The sequence below is a fragment of the Pristiophorus japonicus genome, chromosome 2, assembly GCF_044704955.1.
Source record: "Pristiophorus japonicus isolate sPriJap1 chromosome 2, sPriJap1.hap1, whole genome shotgun sequence".
Classification (NCBI taxonomy): Eukaryota; Metazoa; Chordata; class Chondrichthyes; family Pristiophoridae; genus Pristiophorus; species Pristiophorus japonicus.
The window spans coordinates 125,594,958-125,612,055 of NC_091978.1; the positions used below are offsets into that span (position 1 = coordinate 125,594,958).

General features: G+C 43.1%; 1 protein-coding gene across 3 annotated transcripts in view; it reads right to left on the reverse strand.

The window, feature by feature from the left end:
* ercc8 (excision repair cross-complementation group 8) overlaps nt 1-17,098 on the reverse strand; it is a 93,285-nt gene that overhangs the window by 29,253 nt on the left and 46,934 nt on the right. For 2 of the 3 annotated variants that reach the window (XM_070869229.1, XM_070869224.1), the window contains exons 8-10: nt 16,297-16,400; nt 15,482-15,606; nt 5,529-5,726 (exon numbers count right to left, since the gene is read on the reverse strand). In XM_070869229.1, the coding sequence (XP_070725330.1) occupies nt 5,529-5,726; nt 15,482-15,606; nt 16,297-16,400 (427 nt within the window). The remainder of the gene's footprint in view (nt 1-5,528; nt 5,727-15,481; nt 15,607-16,296; nt 16,401-17,098) is intronic. The other variant, XM_070869232.1, reaches the window with a different exon arrangement.

Consider the following 17,098-nt stretch of genomic DNA (forward strand, 5'->3'; position numbering starts at 1 on the left):
CTAAGGGACCAACATTTACTATATTCAAGTCTAGGTGATTGATGTATACCACAAAAAGCAAGGGACCGACTAAAGAGCCCTGGGGAACCCTACTGGAAACATCATTCCAGTCACAAAAACACCCAGCAACCATTACCCTTTACTTCCTGCCTCTGAGCCAATTTTGGATCCAACTTGCCACTTTGCCCTGGATCTCATGGGCTTTTACTTTCATGACCAGTCTGCCATGTGGGACCTTATCAAAAGCTTTGCTAAAATCCATACACTACATCTTACGCACTGCCCTCATCGACCCTCCCGGTTACCTCCTCAAAAAATTCAATCTAGTTAGTCAGACACGACCTTCCCTCAGCAAATCCGTGCTGACTGTCCCTTCTAAATGAAGATTTATCCTGTCCTTCAGGATTTTTTCCAATAATTTTTCCACCACTGAGGTTAGGCTGACTGGCCTATAATTAATTGGTCAATCCCTTTCTCCCTTCTTCAACAAAGGTACCACATTTGCAGTTCTCCAGTTCTCTGGCACCACACCTGAAGCCAGAGAGGATTGGAAAATGATGGTCAAAGCTTCTGCTACTTCCTCTTTTGCTTCGCTTAACAGCCTGGGATACATTTCATCTGGGCCTGGGGACTTATCCACTTTCACAGCTGCTAAACCCCTTAATACCTCCTCTCTCACTATGTTTATTTCATCTAATATTTCACACTCCTCTTCCTCCTCCTACTCAATAGCAGTGTCTGCATCGCCCTCTCTTGTGAAAACAGACGCAAAGTATTCATTAAGAACCATACCAACATCTTCCGCTTCCACACACAGATTACCCTCATGGTCTCAAATAGGCCCTACCATTTCTTTAGTTATCCTCTTGCTCTTAATATATTTATCAAACATCTTTGGGTTTTCCTTGCCAAGAACTTTTCATGCTCTCTCTTTGCTTTCCTAATATCCCTGATCTTCCACCTCAAATCCACTTTCCTGCACTATCCTCATATCCTTTGATTCCCTTAATATCCAAAAATCTATCGATCTGTGTCTTGAATATATTCAAAGATTGAGCCTCCACAGCCTTCTGGGGTAGAGAATTCCAAAGATTCACCACCCTCTGAGAAGAAATGTCTCCTCATCTTAGTCCTCAATGGCTAACCCTTATTCTGAGACTGTGACCCTTGGTTCTGGACTCCCCAGCCAGGAAAACATCCTCCCTGCATCTATCCTGTCAGACCCTGTAAGAAATTTGTATGTTTCAATGAGATTACCTCTCATTCTACTTAACTCCAGAGAATATTGGTCTACTCTATTCAATCTCTCCTTAAAGGACAATCCCCCCATCCCAGGAATCAGTCTGGTGAACCTTCATGTTACTCCCTCCATGGCAAGTATATCCTTCCTTAGGTAAGGAGACCAAAACTATACACAATACTCCAGAAGACATCTTCACTCTTTTACTCAAATTACTTGTAATAAAGGCCAACATACCATTTGCTTTCTTAATTTCTTGCTGTACCTGCATGTTAACTTTCAGTGATTCGTGTACAAGGACACCCAGGTCCCTCTGAAAACCAACATTTCCCAATCTCTCACTATTTAAAAAATACTCTGCTTTTCTATTTTTCCTACCAAAGTGGATAACTTCACATTTCTCCATATTATATTCCATTTGCCTGTTCTTGCCCACTCACTTAGCCTGTCTATATCCCCTTGAAGCCTCTTTGCATCCTCGTCACAACTTACATTCCCACCTAGCTTTGTATCATCAACAAACTTGGATATATTATGGGCCCAAGTTTCCACATGATAAAAAACGGGCGCCCCACCGAGCTGGGCGCCCGTTTTTCGCGCCTAAAACGGCGCCTAAAAAAAAAAACGCGCTATTCTCGAGCGCCCTGCAGCTCCTTGTCTGCCTTGTGCGGCGCCCAGGGGGGCGGAGCCTACACTCGCGCCAATTTTGTTAGTGGGAGGGGGCGGGTACCATTTAAATTTGTTTTTTTCCTGACGACAACGCTGCGCGTGCGCGTTGGAGCGTTCGCGCACGCGCAGTGTGAAGGAAACATTGGTACTCGGCCATTTTTGTAGTTCTTTGTAGCTGTTTAATTTTTGAACATTTTTTAATAAAAGCACATTGCCATCAGCACATCAGCACTGAGGCTTCTTGCAGCAGTGAGAAGGTGCAGGAAGCCTCAAAGTTGAGGCAGCCGTTTCCCTCCCCACCCCCGCCCGCCGTCGGGAATGAACGGAACGGCTCCCCCCCCCCCGCGGGAACGAACGGAACGGCTCCCCCCCGCGGGAACGAACGGAACGGCTACCCCCCCCGTGGGAACGAAAGGAACGGCTCCCCCCCGCGGGAACGAACGGAACGGCTACCCCCCCCGTGGGAACGAAAGGAATGCCCCCCCCCACCTCGGGAACGAACGGAACGGCTCCCCCCCACTGGAACGAACGGAACGGCTCCCACCCCCCCCCCCGCGGGAACGAACGGAACGGCTCCCCCCCCCCCCCCGCGGGAACGAACGATGGCTGAAGCACTTTCACGCAGGTAGGAAGATGGTTTATTTAATCTTTTCTTTGCTTATAAATGTTTATTCAGATTGGATTTATTTGTATAATATTTGTAGAAGTATAAATAAGGATTTATTATAGAATTTAATGACTTCCCTTCCCCCCCACCTCGTTCTGGACGCCTAATTTGTAATCTGCGCCTGATTTTTTAATGTGTAGAACAGGTTTTTTCACTTGCTCCATTCTAAGTTAGTTTGGAGTACGTTTTCACTGTGGAAACTTTGAAATCAGGCGTCAGTGGCCGGACACGCCCCCTTTTGAAGAAAAAATTCTGTTCCAAAGTAGAACTGTTCTACCTGCCTAGAACTGCAGAAAAAAAAATGTGGAGAATTGCGATTTCTAAGATAGTCCGTTCTCCACCAGTTGCTCCTAAAAATCAGGTGCAAATCATGTGGAAACTTGGGCCCTATATGTGGTCCCCTCATCCAAATCATTGACATAGATTGTGAATGGCGGAGGCCCCTATCCTTGCAGTCCCTCACGAGTTACTAGTCTGTAACCAATAACCAATCCTCAATCCTAGTATATTACTCCCATGAGCCCTAATTTTGTTTAATAATCTCCTGTGTGGCATCTTATCGAATGCCTTCTGAAAATCAAAATACATTACATCCACTGGTTCCCCCTGATCTATACTGCTAGTTACAACCTAAAAAAAAACTCTAACAGATTTGTCAAACATTATTTCCCTTTCATAAATCTGTGTTGACTCTGCCCAATCCTATTATTATTTTGTAAGTGCCCTGTTACCACGTCCTTAATAATAGATTCTATCATTTTCCCTACAACTGATGTCAGGCTAACTGGTCTGCAGTTCCCCATTTTCTCTCTCCCTCCTCTCTTAAATAATGGGGTTACATTTGCTACTTTCCAATCCGCGGGAACCGTTCTAGAACCGATGAAATTTTGGAAGATGACAACCAATGCATACACTATCTCTATAGCCACCTCTTTCAAACCCCTAGGATGTAAGCCATCATGTCCAGGGGATTTATCGGCTTTCAGTCCCATTAATTCGTCAAGTACTTTTTTTTTTTACTAATAGTAATTTCTTTCAGTTCCTCATCCTCGCTGGACCCTTGGTTCTTCACTATTTACGGGAGGTTTTTTTGTGTCTTCTTCCATGAAGACAGACACAAAGTATTTGTTTAATTTCTCTGCCATTTTGTTATTCCCCATGATAATTCCTCTTGAAGTCTATCACTATCCTCCTCACTGTTCACTATACTTTCAAATTTTGTGTCATCGCAAATTTTGAAATTGTGCCCTGTACACCCAAGTCCAAGTCATTAATATATATCAAGAAAAACAGTAGTCCTAGCACCGACCCCTGAGGAACACCACTATATACCACCCTCCAGTCTGAAAAACAACCGTTCACCACTACTCTCTGTTTCTTGTCATTTAGCCCATTTCATACCCATGCTGCCACTGATCCTTTTATTCCACAGGCTTGAACTTTGTTGGCAAGCCTATTATGGCAATTTAGCAAATGCCTTTTGGAAGTACATGTACACCACATCAACCCTCTCTGTTACCTCATCAGAAAACTCAATCAAGTTAGGTTTCCTTCAACAAATCTGTGCTGACTTTCCTTCATTAATCCACACTTGACCAAGTGACGGTTCATTTTGTCCCGGATTATCGTTTCTAAAAGGTTCCCCACGCCCGAGGTTAAACCGACAGGCCTGTAGTTGCTGGGTTTATCCTTGCACCCTTTTTTGAACAAGAGTGTAACATTTGTAATTCTCCAGTCCTCTGGCACCAGCCCCGTATCCAGGGAGGACTGGAAGATTATGGCCAGTACCTCCACAATTTCCACCATTATCTCCCTCAGCATCCTAGGATGCATCCCATCCAGTCCTGGTGACTTATCTACTTTAAGTACAGCCAATGTTTCTAGTATCACCTCATTATCAATTTTTAGCTCATCCAGTATCTCAACTACCTCCTCTTTCACTTTGACTTTGGCAGCATCTTCTTCCTTGGTAAAGACAGATGTAAAGTACTCATTTAGTACTTCAGCCATGCCCTCTGCCTCCATGCGTAGGTCTCCTTTTTGGTCCCACCCCTCCTCTTACTACCCGTTTACTATTTATATGCCAATAGAATTCATTTGGATTCCCTTTTATGTTACCTGCCAGTCTATTCTCATACTCTGGCACTGCCCCTCATTTCCTTGGTCACTTGCCCTCTGAACTTTCTATATTCATCCTGGTTCTCACTTGTATTCTCAATTTGACATCTGTCATATGCCCCCTTTTTCTGCTTCCTCTTACACTCTATTTCTTTCATCATGCAGAGCTCTGGCTTTGGTTGATCTACCTTTTCCCCTCGTGGAACGTACCTCAACCGTACCCAAACCATCTCCTCTTTAAAGGCAATCCATTGTTTGATTACAGTTTTGTCTGCCATTCTTTGATTCCAATTTACCCGGGACAGATCCGTTCTCAACCCACTGAAATTGGCTGTCCTACAATTAAGTATTTTTATCCTCGATTGCTCCTTGTCCTTTTCCACAGCTAATCTAAACCTTATGATCAGCTGTTCCCTAAATGTTCCCCTACCGACATTTGCTTCACTTGATCTACCTCATTCCAGAGAACCAGATCCACCAATGCCTCCTTCCTCGTTGGGCCAAAAATGTACTGATCAAGAAAGTGGTCTTGCAACAAGTGTCACATTAAAATGATAAATATACTGACTGGTTTCAAACAGAAGTGGTTTATTTAATCTGTTTGAAGACGCGTTGAATAGAAAACCAGTTTGTATAGCTTTTCTTGCAGCAAGAATATCTTTCCAACGTTTTTTGAATAATCTCCAATAGGTTAGAAATTAAACCTCCACACTGCAGGTCATTTCTAGAAATATCAGCAATATCTCTGTCACTGAATTGGAGGTTTCAGTTTGGTTGTTAGCTGTAGATTTTTTAACAATAGTAAAGAAAGTACAGACTAAGAAGTTTACTTACTTGGAAGTCAGACTGGAATGTGCAGCAGTTTACATAATTATAATGTCCCCTGAGTTCATTTAGCAGTTGTCCTGAGTAAATGTCATAAACAGCAATACAACTATCAACAGGAACAAATGCAAAATCTGGGCTGCAACCACTGGACACTGTAAACTTGAGACCTTTTCGGCTTTCATTGCACACTCTTCCATAGTTCACCTGCAAGTGTTAAATTATTGCAATTACTTCTTAAAATACTCCAGTTTTCTATCTTTTTAGTTTTTAAAACTTTTCTGATTTCATTTTCAACAATTGTCCTAAACTAGGCTAAGCTGCAGAACATAATGGTGTTAACAATGGTAGATAAACTAAAAGCAAAATACTGCATATGTTGGAAATCTTAAATAAAACCTGAAAATGCTGGAAACACTCAGTTGGTCAAGTTGGAGAGAAACTTAGGGTTAACCTTTCAGGTCGATGACGTTTGTCAGTACAGCGGTTCACCAACATTATGGGCTCAATTTTCCCCAGTTATCTGCACCGTTTTTTTTGGCCTAAATGAAAATATCCAAGTTTCCCCAAAGATTGTGCGCCAGCGTAACTCAGTTAGTTATGATTTTTTTAGGTTAGTTTTATTTTGCATCATTGGGGGCGTAACCTGCCACCCGCGACAATTCTGGCCATTTAAGTAAGTTTGGCCAGCTCCGATTTACTCCAATTTTTCTTAGGATGGCGATTGTGACCACTGTGGAAAAACCTTCAGGGCAGTTAAGAAAATCAGCGCAGCAGATGCAGTTCCACGGCCTGGACAGCAGCAGCAGAGAGGGGGAGAGAGAGAGAGAGAGAGGGGAGAACAGGGAAGGCCTTTCGGCCAGGGTTAGGAGTGGCAACCAGCACCGGCAGGGGAGGAAAGCCTTTCGGCCAGGGGTAAGAGCGGTAACCGGCATCGGGAGGAGGAGGCGGGCTAGCAGCAGGAGCACCAGGAGGCCCTTCGGCCAGGGCTAGTAGTGGCACCGGGCCCCGGGGGCGGGTAGACTTTTGGCATAAACACTAATAATTTAATGATGGAATGCTGCTGCAACGTGCAAGGTGCTTGTGCAGGTTGCTGTGAGTTGGCCAGAATGTGTTGTATGTTTCACTTTCCAGCCTCAGCCCACAGTGTCCTCCTCGTTACCCTGGCAACCCGATCTTTTTGGCGCAGATCTTAGGCTCCACCCCAAAGCTAAAGGACAGGCCAGGCAGCACCAAAATCAACAATTCAAACGGCGTAGTTGAGCCCCAAAAAACAGGCGTAACTCTTCAAGTACGCCAAAAAATGGCTTTGGGTAAAATTGAGTCCAATATGATAGAGGAATATCCCAAGTTCCCCAAAAGGTGATGTACTGATTTGAGCCGCATTATCATGAGACGGACTGAGCCGAAGCAATCTGTTCCCTATTTGCTTCCCAGGTACAGCATTCGTCCCAGAAGTAGCAGTGTTTTGGTTGAGGGATAAATGTTGGCTTGGGCACCAGGACAACGCCCTGTTCTTCTTTAAATAATGCCACGGAATCTTTTATGTCATGAGGGGCAGACAGGATCTTGGTTTAAGGTCTCATCCAAAAGAAGGGCTCCTATACTGCACTAAAGTAACTGCTTAGATTATATGCTTGAGTTTTTGGAGCAGGGCTCGAAACTGTGACCTTATGACTTAGAGGCCATCACTGAGCCAAGGCTGCAACTTAGAAACATAGAAATTTACAGCGCAGGAGGCCATTCCGGCCCATCATGTCTGTGCCGGCCGACAAAGAGCCACACGGCCCTTGGTCAGCAGCCCTAAAGATTACATATAAACCTATGAACAATGACGGAAAGGCAAAGGGCACCCAGCCCAACCAATCCGCCTCACCACAACTGCGACACCCCTTATACTAAAACATTCTGCACTCCACCCCAACCGGAGCCATGTGATCTCCTGGGAGAGGCAAAAACCAGATAAAAACCCAGGCCAAATTAGGGAGAAAAAAATCTGGGAAAATTCCTCTTCGACCCATCCAGGCGATTGAAACTAGTCCAGGAGATCACCCTGGCCGTATTCTATTCCCTGCTGTACTTACCATTATATCTGCTCTGTCCAACAAAAAGTCATCCAGTCTAATCCCAATTACCAGCTCTAGATCCGTAAACCCTGCAGGTTACTGCACTTTAAGTGCCCATCCAACCATCTCTTAAAAGTGGTGAGGGTTTCTGCATCCATCACGTTTCCAGGCAACGAGTTCCAGATCCCATCAACCCTACGTAAAGAAGCCCCCCCCCTTCAAATCCCCTCTAAACCTTCCACCAACCACCTTAAAACTATGCCCCCTCATAATAGACCCCTCCACCAATGGAAATAGACCCTTACTATCCACTATGTCCAGGCCCCTCAATATTTTGTACACCTCAATGACATCTCCTCTCAACCGCCTCTGTTCCAATGAGAACAAGCCCAGCCTATCCAATCTATCCTCATAACTAAGATTCTCCATTCCAGGCAGCATCCTAGTAAATCTCCTCTGCACCCTCTCTAGTGCAATCACATCCTTCCTATAATACAGTGACCAGAACTGCACGCAATACTCCAGCTGTGGCCTAACCAAAGTATTATACAACTTAAGCCTAACCTCCCTGCTCTTAAACTCTATGCTTTGGCCAATAAAGGCAAGCATTCCGTATGCCTTCTTAACCACCTTATCCACCTGGCCTGCTACTTTCAGAGATCTGTGGACAAGCACTCCAAGGTCCCTTTGTTCATCTACACTATTAAGTGGCCTACTGCTTAATGTGTATACCCTTTCCTTATTAGCCCTCCCAAAGTGCATCACCTCACACTTCTCTGAATTAAATTCCATTTGCCACTGCTCTGCCCACCTGACCAGTAGATTGATATCCTCCTGCAGCCCGTGACTTTCCTCTTTATTATCAGCCACACAGCCAATTTTAGTGTCGTCTGCAAACTTCTTAATCATGCTCCCTATATTCAAATCTAAATCGTTGATTTATACCACAAAAAGCAAGGGATCTAGTACTGAGCTCTGCGGAACCCACTGGAAACATCCTTCCAGTCACAAAAACATCCATCAATCATTACCCTTTGCTTCCTACCTCCAAACGAATTTTGGATTCAACTTGACACTTTGCTCTGTATCCCATGGGCTTTAACCTTCATGACCAATTTACCATGTGGGACCTTATCAAAAGCTTTGTTAAAGTCCATATATACATCGTATGCACTATTTTGGGAAAGGACCAATGAAGAACTGAATATCCTAAGACCTTCAAATCTAAAGAACTAATCATCTTGTGACCCACAGTTATTTTGTTTCAAGTGAAATTCTTTACCCTCAGTTATCTTTCTGTGATTGGAAGAAATGAATGCTTTGCTTTCGGTCTCATAAAAAATGCTTTCTAGATTTAAGGAATTACTGGTATTTGTACCACAGCATTTTCCGGGATTAAGATTTATGTTTGTTACAAATTTATCAAGGTATATATATATTTTTTTATTCAAACATGAGGTACTGATGCATGATGCGATAAACATTGGTATTTAAAGTCTCAGTTCCAAAAAAGCAGTCCATTCAATAAATAGATTACTTAAATAAACTAATGCAAATAAAACAAAAAAAGCTGATTATTCGTAGAAAATATCAAATAATTAAAGTTTAGTGATTTCATCAATAACTTCACACTCTCTAAAGATCTAACTGTTTTACTTTCAGATGAACATTAAATGCCCTTTTGCAGAAGGCATTATTATTAAGATCAGTATTTATCCTGCCAGTTCCTCTCCGTCTCGGATTCCCAAAGACTGCACATCATAGGGAATGGAGGAAGATTAACAATTACATTTTTTTTGAAGGATAATCTTAAGTTTGAATCTTAAGAACTATAAATTTGAACACTATTTTCTAAAAGAAAGAAGAAAAACTTGCATTTATACAGCACATTTCATGACATTAGGACGTGCCAAAGTGCTTTACAACCAATGAAGTATTTATTTGAAGTGTAGTCACTGTTGTAGGAAAATACGGCAACCAATTTGTGCACAGCAAGTTTCCACAAACAGCAATGAACTAAATGACAATACTACCCGTTTTAAGTTTTGGTTGAGGGATGACTGTTGCCCAGAACACCGGAATAACCCCCTGCTCTTTTTCGAATAGTGCGGTGGGATTTTTTATGTCCCTGAGAGGGCAGATGAGGCCTCGGTTTAATGTCTCATCCAAAAGATGGTACCTCCAACAGTGCAGAACTCCCTCATTACAGGGAGTACAGGAGTGCCAGTCTAGATTATATGCTCAAGTCTCTGGAGTGGAGTTTTGAACCCATGACCTTCTGACTCAGAGACAAGAGTTCTACCATGACTGGCAATCTTGAATCGCTGCCATCAGGAGAGCATACATACAGAACTAGTCAAATTTAGGCTTTCGGCCCATCTTCTTCTCCAATATGACATACAATGACATCTCATTATACAGTACTGTGATTATTCTTTGACTATCACACACCAATGTGTCTGAACACATTCCGAGTTAGTGACCGCTACATTAAATTGCTGAGATCATATCGAGAGTTCTGTTGTACTCATCTCATCTTCACAATTTGAAAACTTTGTTCTAACAATTCACTGGCTTCATCTCTTCAGGTTAAGATAGGTGTTCAATGATTTGTTCCCCCCACCCCCATACGTGATTTCCCCTCATTTCCTGACAGCCTTAGAGACTTATGATTGAATACGGTTCTATGGGAAATGGCAGACCTAGTATCTCACCCAAGTGGCCATTCTGCATGTGTGAGCCCAGTCAGTGTTGACAGGCTATTCGGTTTTTGTATTCTTCTATGATCAGAAAAGCTTGATCATATCCTCACCTGCTAGCATCTTCCTGCTGTCTCTACTGAGATCAGACATCGCAATTTAGACCATAGATCAAATCTGGGACCTTGGTCTCAAAGATAGAAATAATATTTGCAGTACAAACTTCTTTTGAGCCTCATGAGAATTGAAAATTGAGTAAAATAGGAGAAAAAATATCAAAGGAATATTAAAAAGTACCAAAACTGTGTTGTTCCAGCTGCTTGAGTTCAGGAAAAATGTATTTACTCTTCCTCTAATTTAACATGGATCCCAAAAGGATTAATTAGCCATAGAACAGCTGGTGACTATACAAATTGGAAGATTAAACATGATAACAGTGTGTGTATATGCAGATGTTCTTTATTAGTAGCCCATAAAAAATTAACTTGATAAGTAAATTAAAACAATTGTAATTACTATTGATATCTGCAGCCAAGTTAAGAACAAAGCAAGATTTCAAGTATGTTAAACAGGTCTCAATTTCTTTTTGTAAGTGTCCTGGGAGGCCAGCTCAGAAGTAAAGGGAGCAGTGCATTTGGAAATTAGACTGGGTGGGACAGAAGAAGGAAGCGAGAGAGAAGAGGATAAGAAAGGGAAAGGGATGACAGAAAGAAGGGGAGAGAGAGCGAGAGACAGAGTAAAAAATACACCAACTAGATGTCAACATCTTGGAAAGGTGATGCAAAAGCCGTAACTAATAGCTCAAAAATCAAGAAGTGAAGCCATAAGCATGAGAATATTAATCACTGCTGATGAAATATGCTACATGCATTTTCCGAGAAGAATGCAAGCCATTTCAAGTGTGACCCTTCACACTTTCCTGTCTATCCTAATAATGGGATCAAATTTTCCAAGGAGTTGCCCTGTTTTTTTTGGAGTAAGTAGCTTTTTTGGAGTAACTTAAAAATCACAAATTTCCCCATTTAACTTGCTCCAGTGTAAGTCAGTTAGTTAGGTTTTTTTCTAGTTTAGTTTGCTCTCTCCAAAAGGGGTCGTGACAAGCCACTTAAGCCTCTTCTGGCCATAGAAGCAAATTTGGCCAGCTGAAGGTTGCTCCAAACTAACTTAGGCCAGTGTATGTGGCCACTTTTTTTGGCACAGAAAAACCTTACCGACATTTAAGAAATCAGCGCAGGTTGCCATAGATACGGGGTGTTGGGGGGGGGGGGCGGGGGCGGGGGGGGGTGGGGGGGGAAGGTGAGTTAGAGGATTCTAAAGCACTAAAGACCTTCACAACATCAACACAACATCACAACATCTTCAGCACATCATCAAAAATAAATGAAAGATAAATCAGCCACTGAAAATAGAGCAGTCCTACCTTGCCGACTGCAGAATGCACTGGCTAGCCCTCCCGCCATGGCTAGGGGCAGCAGGCACGCATGACTGTAGGGGTGATGGATTCTTACTTTTTACAGTTGTCCCTAAATGTTGCGTGGTCTTAATGGAACATGATTCAGTTTTAAAGCAAAATATCTTTTATTGGATATTTTACAGTGCACTTCAACAACAACAGCAGCAAAGAAAAGCTGCACCCATCCCTCACCCACATCTCGGGGAAAGTGCACTTCCTCATAGGGTCGGTGATGGTGGTGGGGGGGGTTGGGAGCCCGGCTTGGGTCTCACCGGTGGCTGGTGCGTGGATTGAAGTGGGATTGGCATTTGCGTATCCAGCCTTTGTGCCCTTATTGCAGAAGCTAGCTCCCTCATGGCATCTGCCATCATTTGCACACCCTCTGAAATGCCCGCCCTCACTTCCCGTCTCAGTGCTGAGATTTCACCAGTGTTGCTACCTCATCACGCACCCCACTGATGGACGCCACAAGTGATCTTGTGAGGGCATTGGTCTCCTCATCCAATGACAGAACCTGATTAACCTCTGCTGAGGGCTGCATCTCAGGAGAGACTGGTCAGCTTCCCCTTCCCATTGCTGTGGGTCTGCCGAGTGGCACCCCTCCAGTGTGAGGCAAAGGCTGGGATGGTGGGGCATTGGGTGTCCCAGCATGCATTCAACGACCACCACTGGGACCCGCGACCTCGGAAGGTATGAAACCATGGAATGTCGCCGAGGAGCTCATGGAGGTTCCTGGCAGTGTGATGCCCTGTACTATGGACTGATCCATATCGCGGTCAGCATTCTCCAGTGAACACATTTCCATGGACCCCTCCTCCCCCCACCCGCCTTGGTCTGGAGCGCATGCATCTGGATCTTCTGGATGTTGAGGAGCGTCTTCTTCTTCTGCAAAATACAACAGAACAGTCAAATGGTTAGCAGCACAAGAGGGGGCAGGATGGGTGGCATGAGTAGTCTGACCCGTAGCAGGCCTGTCAGCATTTTAATGACTCACCCTCACATGTGGGTCCAGCTTGTGCAGAGCTGATTCTTTTTCTGCCGGTGCGACTCAGCAAGGCAGCAACCCTCTGTTCCAGGGGTGTCAGTTGGTGCAGATTTGGCGGACCTCCTCCTGTTCCAAGTCTTTCCCTCTTGTTGTGGGCCAATTTCTTCTGCAAAGATGAAAATATTAATATTCACACATGGTGCGCTTCTGATGGGTGGGACACATACAGATGGTCACATTTTCAATTGCAATTCAATTTAAAGAAGATATTACTTACATTCACTACTTGACCATCGTCCTGCCATTTCTTCTTACACTGGCTTCCAGATCTTGCGACATTGACCCCTGCGGAGTATTCCTCTGCAACTAGGTTTCTTCATCTTCTCATTTCCTTGGGTGAAACTTTTGACGGACCACTCTTACTGATATCCAGCTCCAGCCATTTCTCTTGAATGACAGTCACTAGTTTCTCCACTTCCTCATGGAGGAAATTCTTTGTTCTTGTTGCACACTCTTGCGCCATTCGTACTGAACTCAGGTAATGTTCAAAAATCAGATTTCTCACCTTTCATCCACCTATCCAGCACTCCTTTCCACTCCCTCAGCCACACAAAGATCAATATTTAAACCTTATCTTTATATATGGTCCATTACCAATGATAATGAGGGCGCTCTCCCTTTAATTGGCTGATTGCCAAGCTTCCTGCTGCACTGCGTATGCGCGCACGCTGAAACGCCCATTGCGCATGCGCGCACGCTCAGACATGCGTCCCCCTGCCGGCACTCCACAAGACGCTGGGCTCAAGCTCTGCCCCCCCGCCGGCCGTGCTCCACCCTCCGCAGCGCCATGCCGACGGATCCGGACGAGGAGGGAGCGGCCAAAGTGGAAGGTAAATTGGCTTAGAAAGTCGGCGTGCCATCCCTAACTGCGCCGCTCTAGGCGGCTGGGGAAATTTGGGCCCAATGGTTCACACAGTTTTAACATTGGGTGAGAATGGGATTGGACTCAAATGTAAATTTGTTCTGCTAAATACAAAATATTTCTTTAAAACACAAATCTTGAAATGTTCCTTATAACTCAGAAAGGCCAGTCTGTGCTGACCAGTAATCACTGCCTTCAGGAGAGGAGGAGAGAAAACAAGAGGAGCTTGTGGAAATGGGGCTGGAGAATAATCTTCTCCATTGTTACTGAGTGGATGTAAAATTCTATCATTCCATGTACAATTTTCTTTCTAAAAATTATTAACCCATTGTTAAAGTTGTATTGGAGGGCAAGCAGCATCTTCCTCAGAAGTAACTCATTTTTTAAATGAAATATGAACATATGCTAAAAAAGGCCACAGGAATAACCAAATTTTAAGTGGGTCAAACTGAATGAATTAAATCAAATTCCATTCAGGCTTGTCCCAATTAAACAGAATAGTATACAGAAACTCAGCCAAGGATGAAGGCAGTGATTACTGGTCAGCACAGACTGACCTTTCTGAGCTGTATGAAAAAATTCAAAATTTGTATGTTGAAGAAATATTTTGTATTTAACAGAAGTTGTTTACATTGTGAATTCCAATCCCATTCTCACTCAATGTTAAAACTATATGTGAGCCATTATTATGATCGGGAAGAGAGTGAGGGCAGTCCCATATAGCTGCACAATTGCCAGGGTTCCTACTTTTGATCACTATCTAGCAATCCTTGCTGGAAATGTTTTTTGTGTGGATGTTGAGTGTCTCTCATGGTTGAACAGTCTACAACACACAATGAATAGCAATGTACTCAGGAGCCACTGTTGTCTGTAGGACCACTACCCTAGAATGATTTACTGCATCCAGGAGAGAAACCCAGAGAGGAAAAACTGGAAGAAAAAAAAAAATTCAGATCTTCTTTACATGAAACAAGAATCTCCCACAGCAAGAGCGATCAAGACACAGCTCTGTAAAGTAATCACAGCAACACCTGTGCTGGCAGAGACATCAAAAGTTTTCATGCAGTAGGATTTTCTGGAGTCTTCCAACTACTGAATGGCAGAGGCACTTAGGTCAGGTCCTCTTTTTGCATCCATCTGCAGGCACGCTGACCTTCTCAGCGATCCCTTAAGCTTTTGCCATTTCTGGCCCCTATGGATCAGGCCCCAACATCTGGCAAGGTCATACACATTTCAGTTAAGTTGTAAATGCAGTTTTGCTGTTAACTGTGCAAGAATTAGGCAAATGCAGTTGCTTTGAAGTTGTATTAATCATTTTGGAGCAACTGCACATGCGTGAAAGAGTGAGGAGAGAGAATCAACAGATGTGCCAGAGAGGTTGTTACTAGGTAGAATGATCCACAAACTATTTCATTGAAAACTTTGTGTGTTTTTTTTCAACTTCTTAAATACTTGCATATACTGTTGTCCTTCTTTGTCTCTCTAAGACTCATTATATAATCTAAAAGTTTTCTATTAACCAGCGTGCAGGTCACTCTACACTCTACTCTCGGATTTCCTTTCCCCATTTCACTCCATTTTCTCTAATTTTACATCACGACCTGTCTTTTCTCTTTACAGATGTGGACTAACTTATTGTGCATTTCCAGCATTTTCTGTTTTACATAATTTCTAATTTCCTTTTCATTTTATTGATACTTTGTACACATTTATTCATAAGTAAATAAGACTGCTGTTAATTATGTTCTTTACTAAAGCACACCTACAAAATACTTAATAAACATCAATTAAAATCTAGTTCCACTTAGGTTCATGATGTGTGGAAAGCAGATAGTACCAGTGTATTGTGTCCCGTGGAACTATTCCAGAGTCGCATGCGATCGTCTGTACCAATAGTTAAAAGGTGGAGTCCATCACTAGTAAAGCACAGACCATTGACACGTCCATTATGAGCAGTGTTTGCTGTCAAAGAAGAAATAAAATAGGATAAGATTCATGTTTATTAATATTTCACCAATGACTGATAATAGAAATTGTGGAATTCCATAAATTCAGCACTACATCTTGAGGGACGAGCTTTGAGGAGGGTCTACACACGAATCATTAACCTGTCTTTTCTCTTTTCAGATGCTGATGAATTTGCTGTGTATTTCCAGAATTTTTCATTTTTATTTAGAATTCCAGAATTTGCAATAGCTTTTTCTTGTTGTCCAAAGAGTCACACGATTGCTCCCTCATGAATTAGCTGATCCCAACCTGGGAAATAGTGGGATTGCTGCAACTGGCTTCAGCCTCTGTGGGGTATGGTAAAAAAACATAGGCGGATTCCAATCACAACCACTATTCCAGTGACCACTGCTGAAAAGTCCATGTGGACATGTGACAGGACAAGCTTGGGCTCTGCTATAATATCTCATGCGGTTGACCAACGCGACTAAGTTCAAACATTTACTACAGCAACTTGTAAAAGTCATAGTGGAACTTTACCCCAGCAAAAGTCACGCAACTACAGGAGAGAAAATGTACAGTAATTAGTAGCTAATTAAAAAGCATTGGGGTGGGGGGGGGGGGGGGGGGGAGGGGTGGTATCAAAGAAAGGGCTTGCAGAAAAATAAACATGCTTTGCAAGCAAAAAATTAACAGACTTATTACCTGCCTCTGAAGAAGATTTGGCAATTTCACCATTGTGCTGGTCAAGCACAATTAAACTCCCAGAAGCTTTCCGTACATCCCAAACCCTAACTTTGCTATCGGCACTAAGAAAAAAGTGATAAATAAACCATATTTTAGAAACAGACAGCAACAACCTACTATTCTTGCAATCTAGAAATTTACACATGCATACCAACGAATGGTGGGATCCAGCCCTACTGAGTTCTTGTTGCTATAACTTGCATATCAATCCATCACAAGTTTTCAAAAATAAAACTCATAAAAAAGGACCATAGCCGAATTTCTCTTTCCAAATCCAGGGCCAATTGCAGCACTCTACTGCAGAGTTAACAGAAATTAGCCGACTCATTAGAATCCACAGCTCCCTGAAGGGAGCAGAACAGGTAGATAAGGTGATACAGAAGGCATACGGAATACTTGCCTTTATTAGCCAAGGCATAGAATACAAGAGCAGGGAGGTTATGCTTGAACTGTTTAAAACACAAGTTAGGCCACAGCTAGAATACTGCGTACAGTTCTGGTCACCACATTACAGGGAAGATGTGATTGCACTAGAGAGGGTACAGAGGAGATTTACGAGGAAGTTACCAGGACTGGAGAATTTCAGCTATGAGGAAAGACTGGATAGGCTGGGGTTGTTTTCTTTGTAACAGAGGAGACTGAGGGGAGATTTAATTAAGGTGTATAAAATTATGAGGGGCCGAGATAGAGTGGAAAGGAAGGACCTATTTCCCTTAACAGAGGGGTCAATAACCAGGGGGTATAGATTTAAAGTAATTGG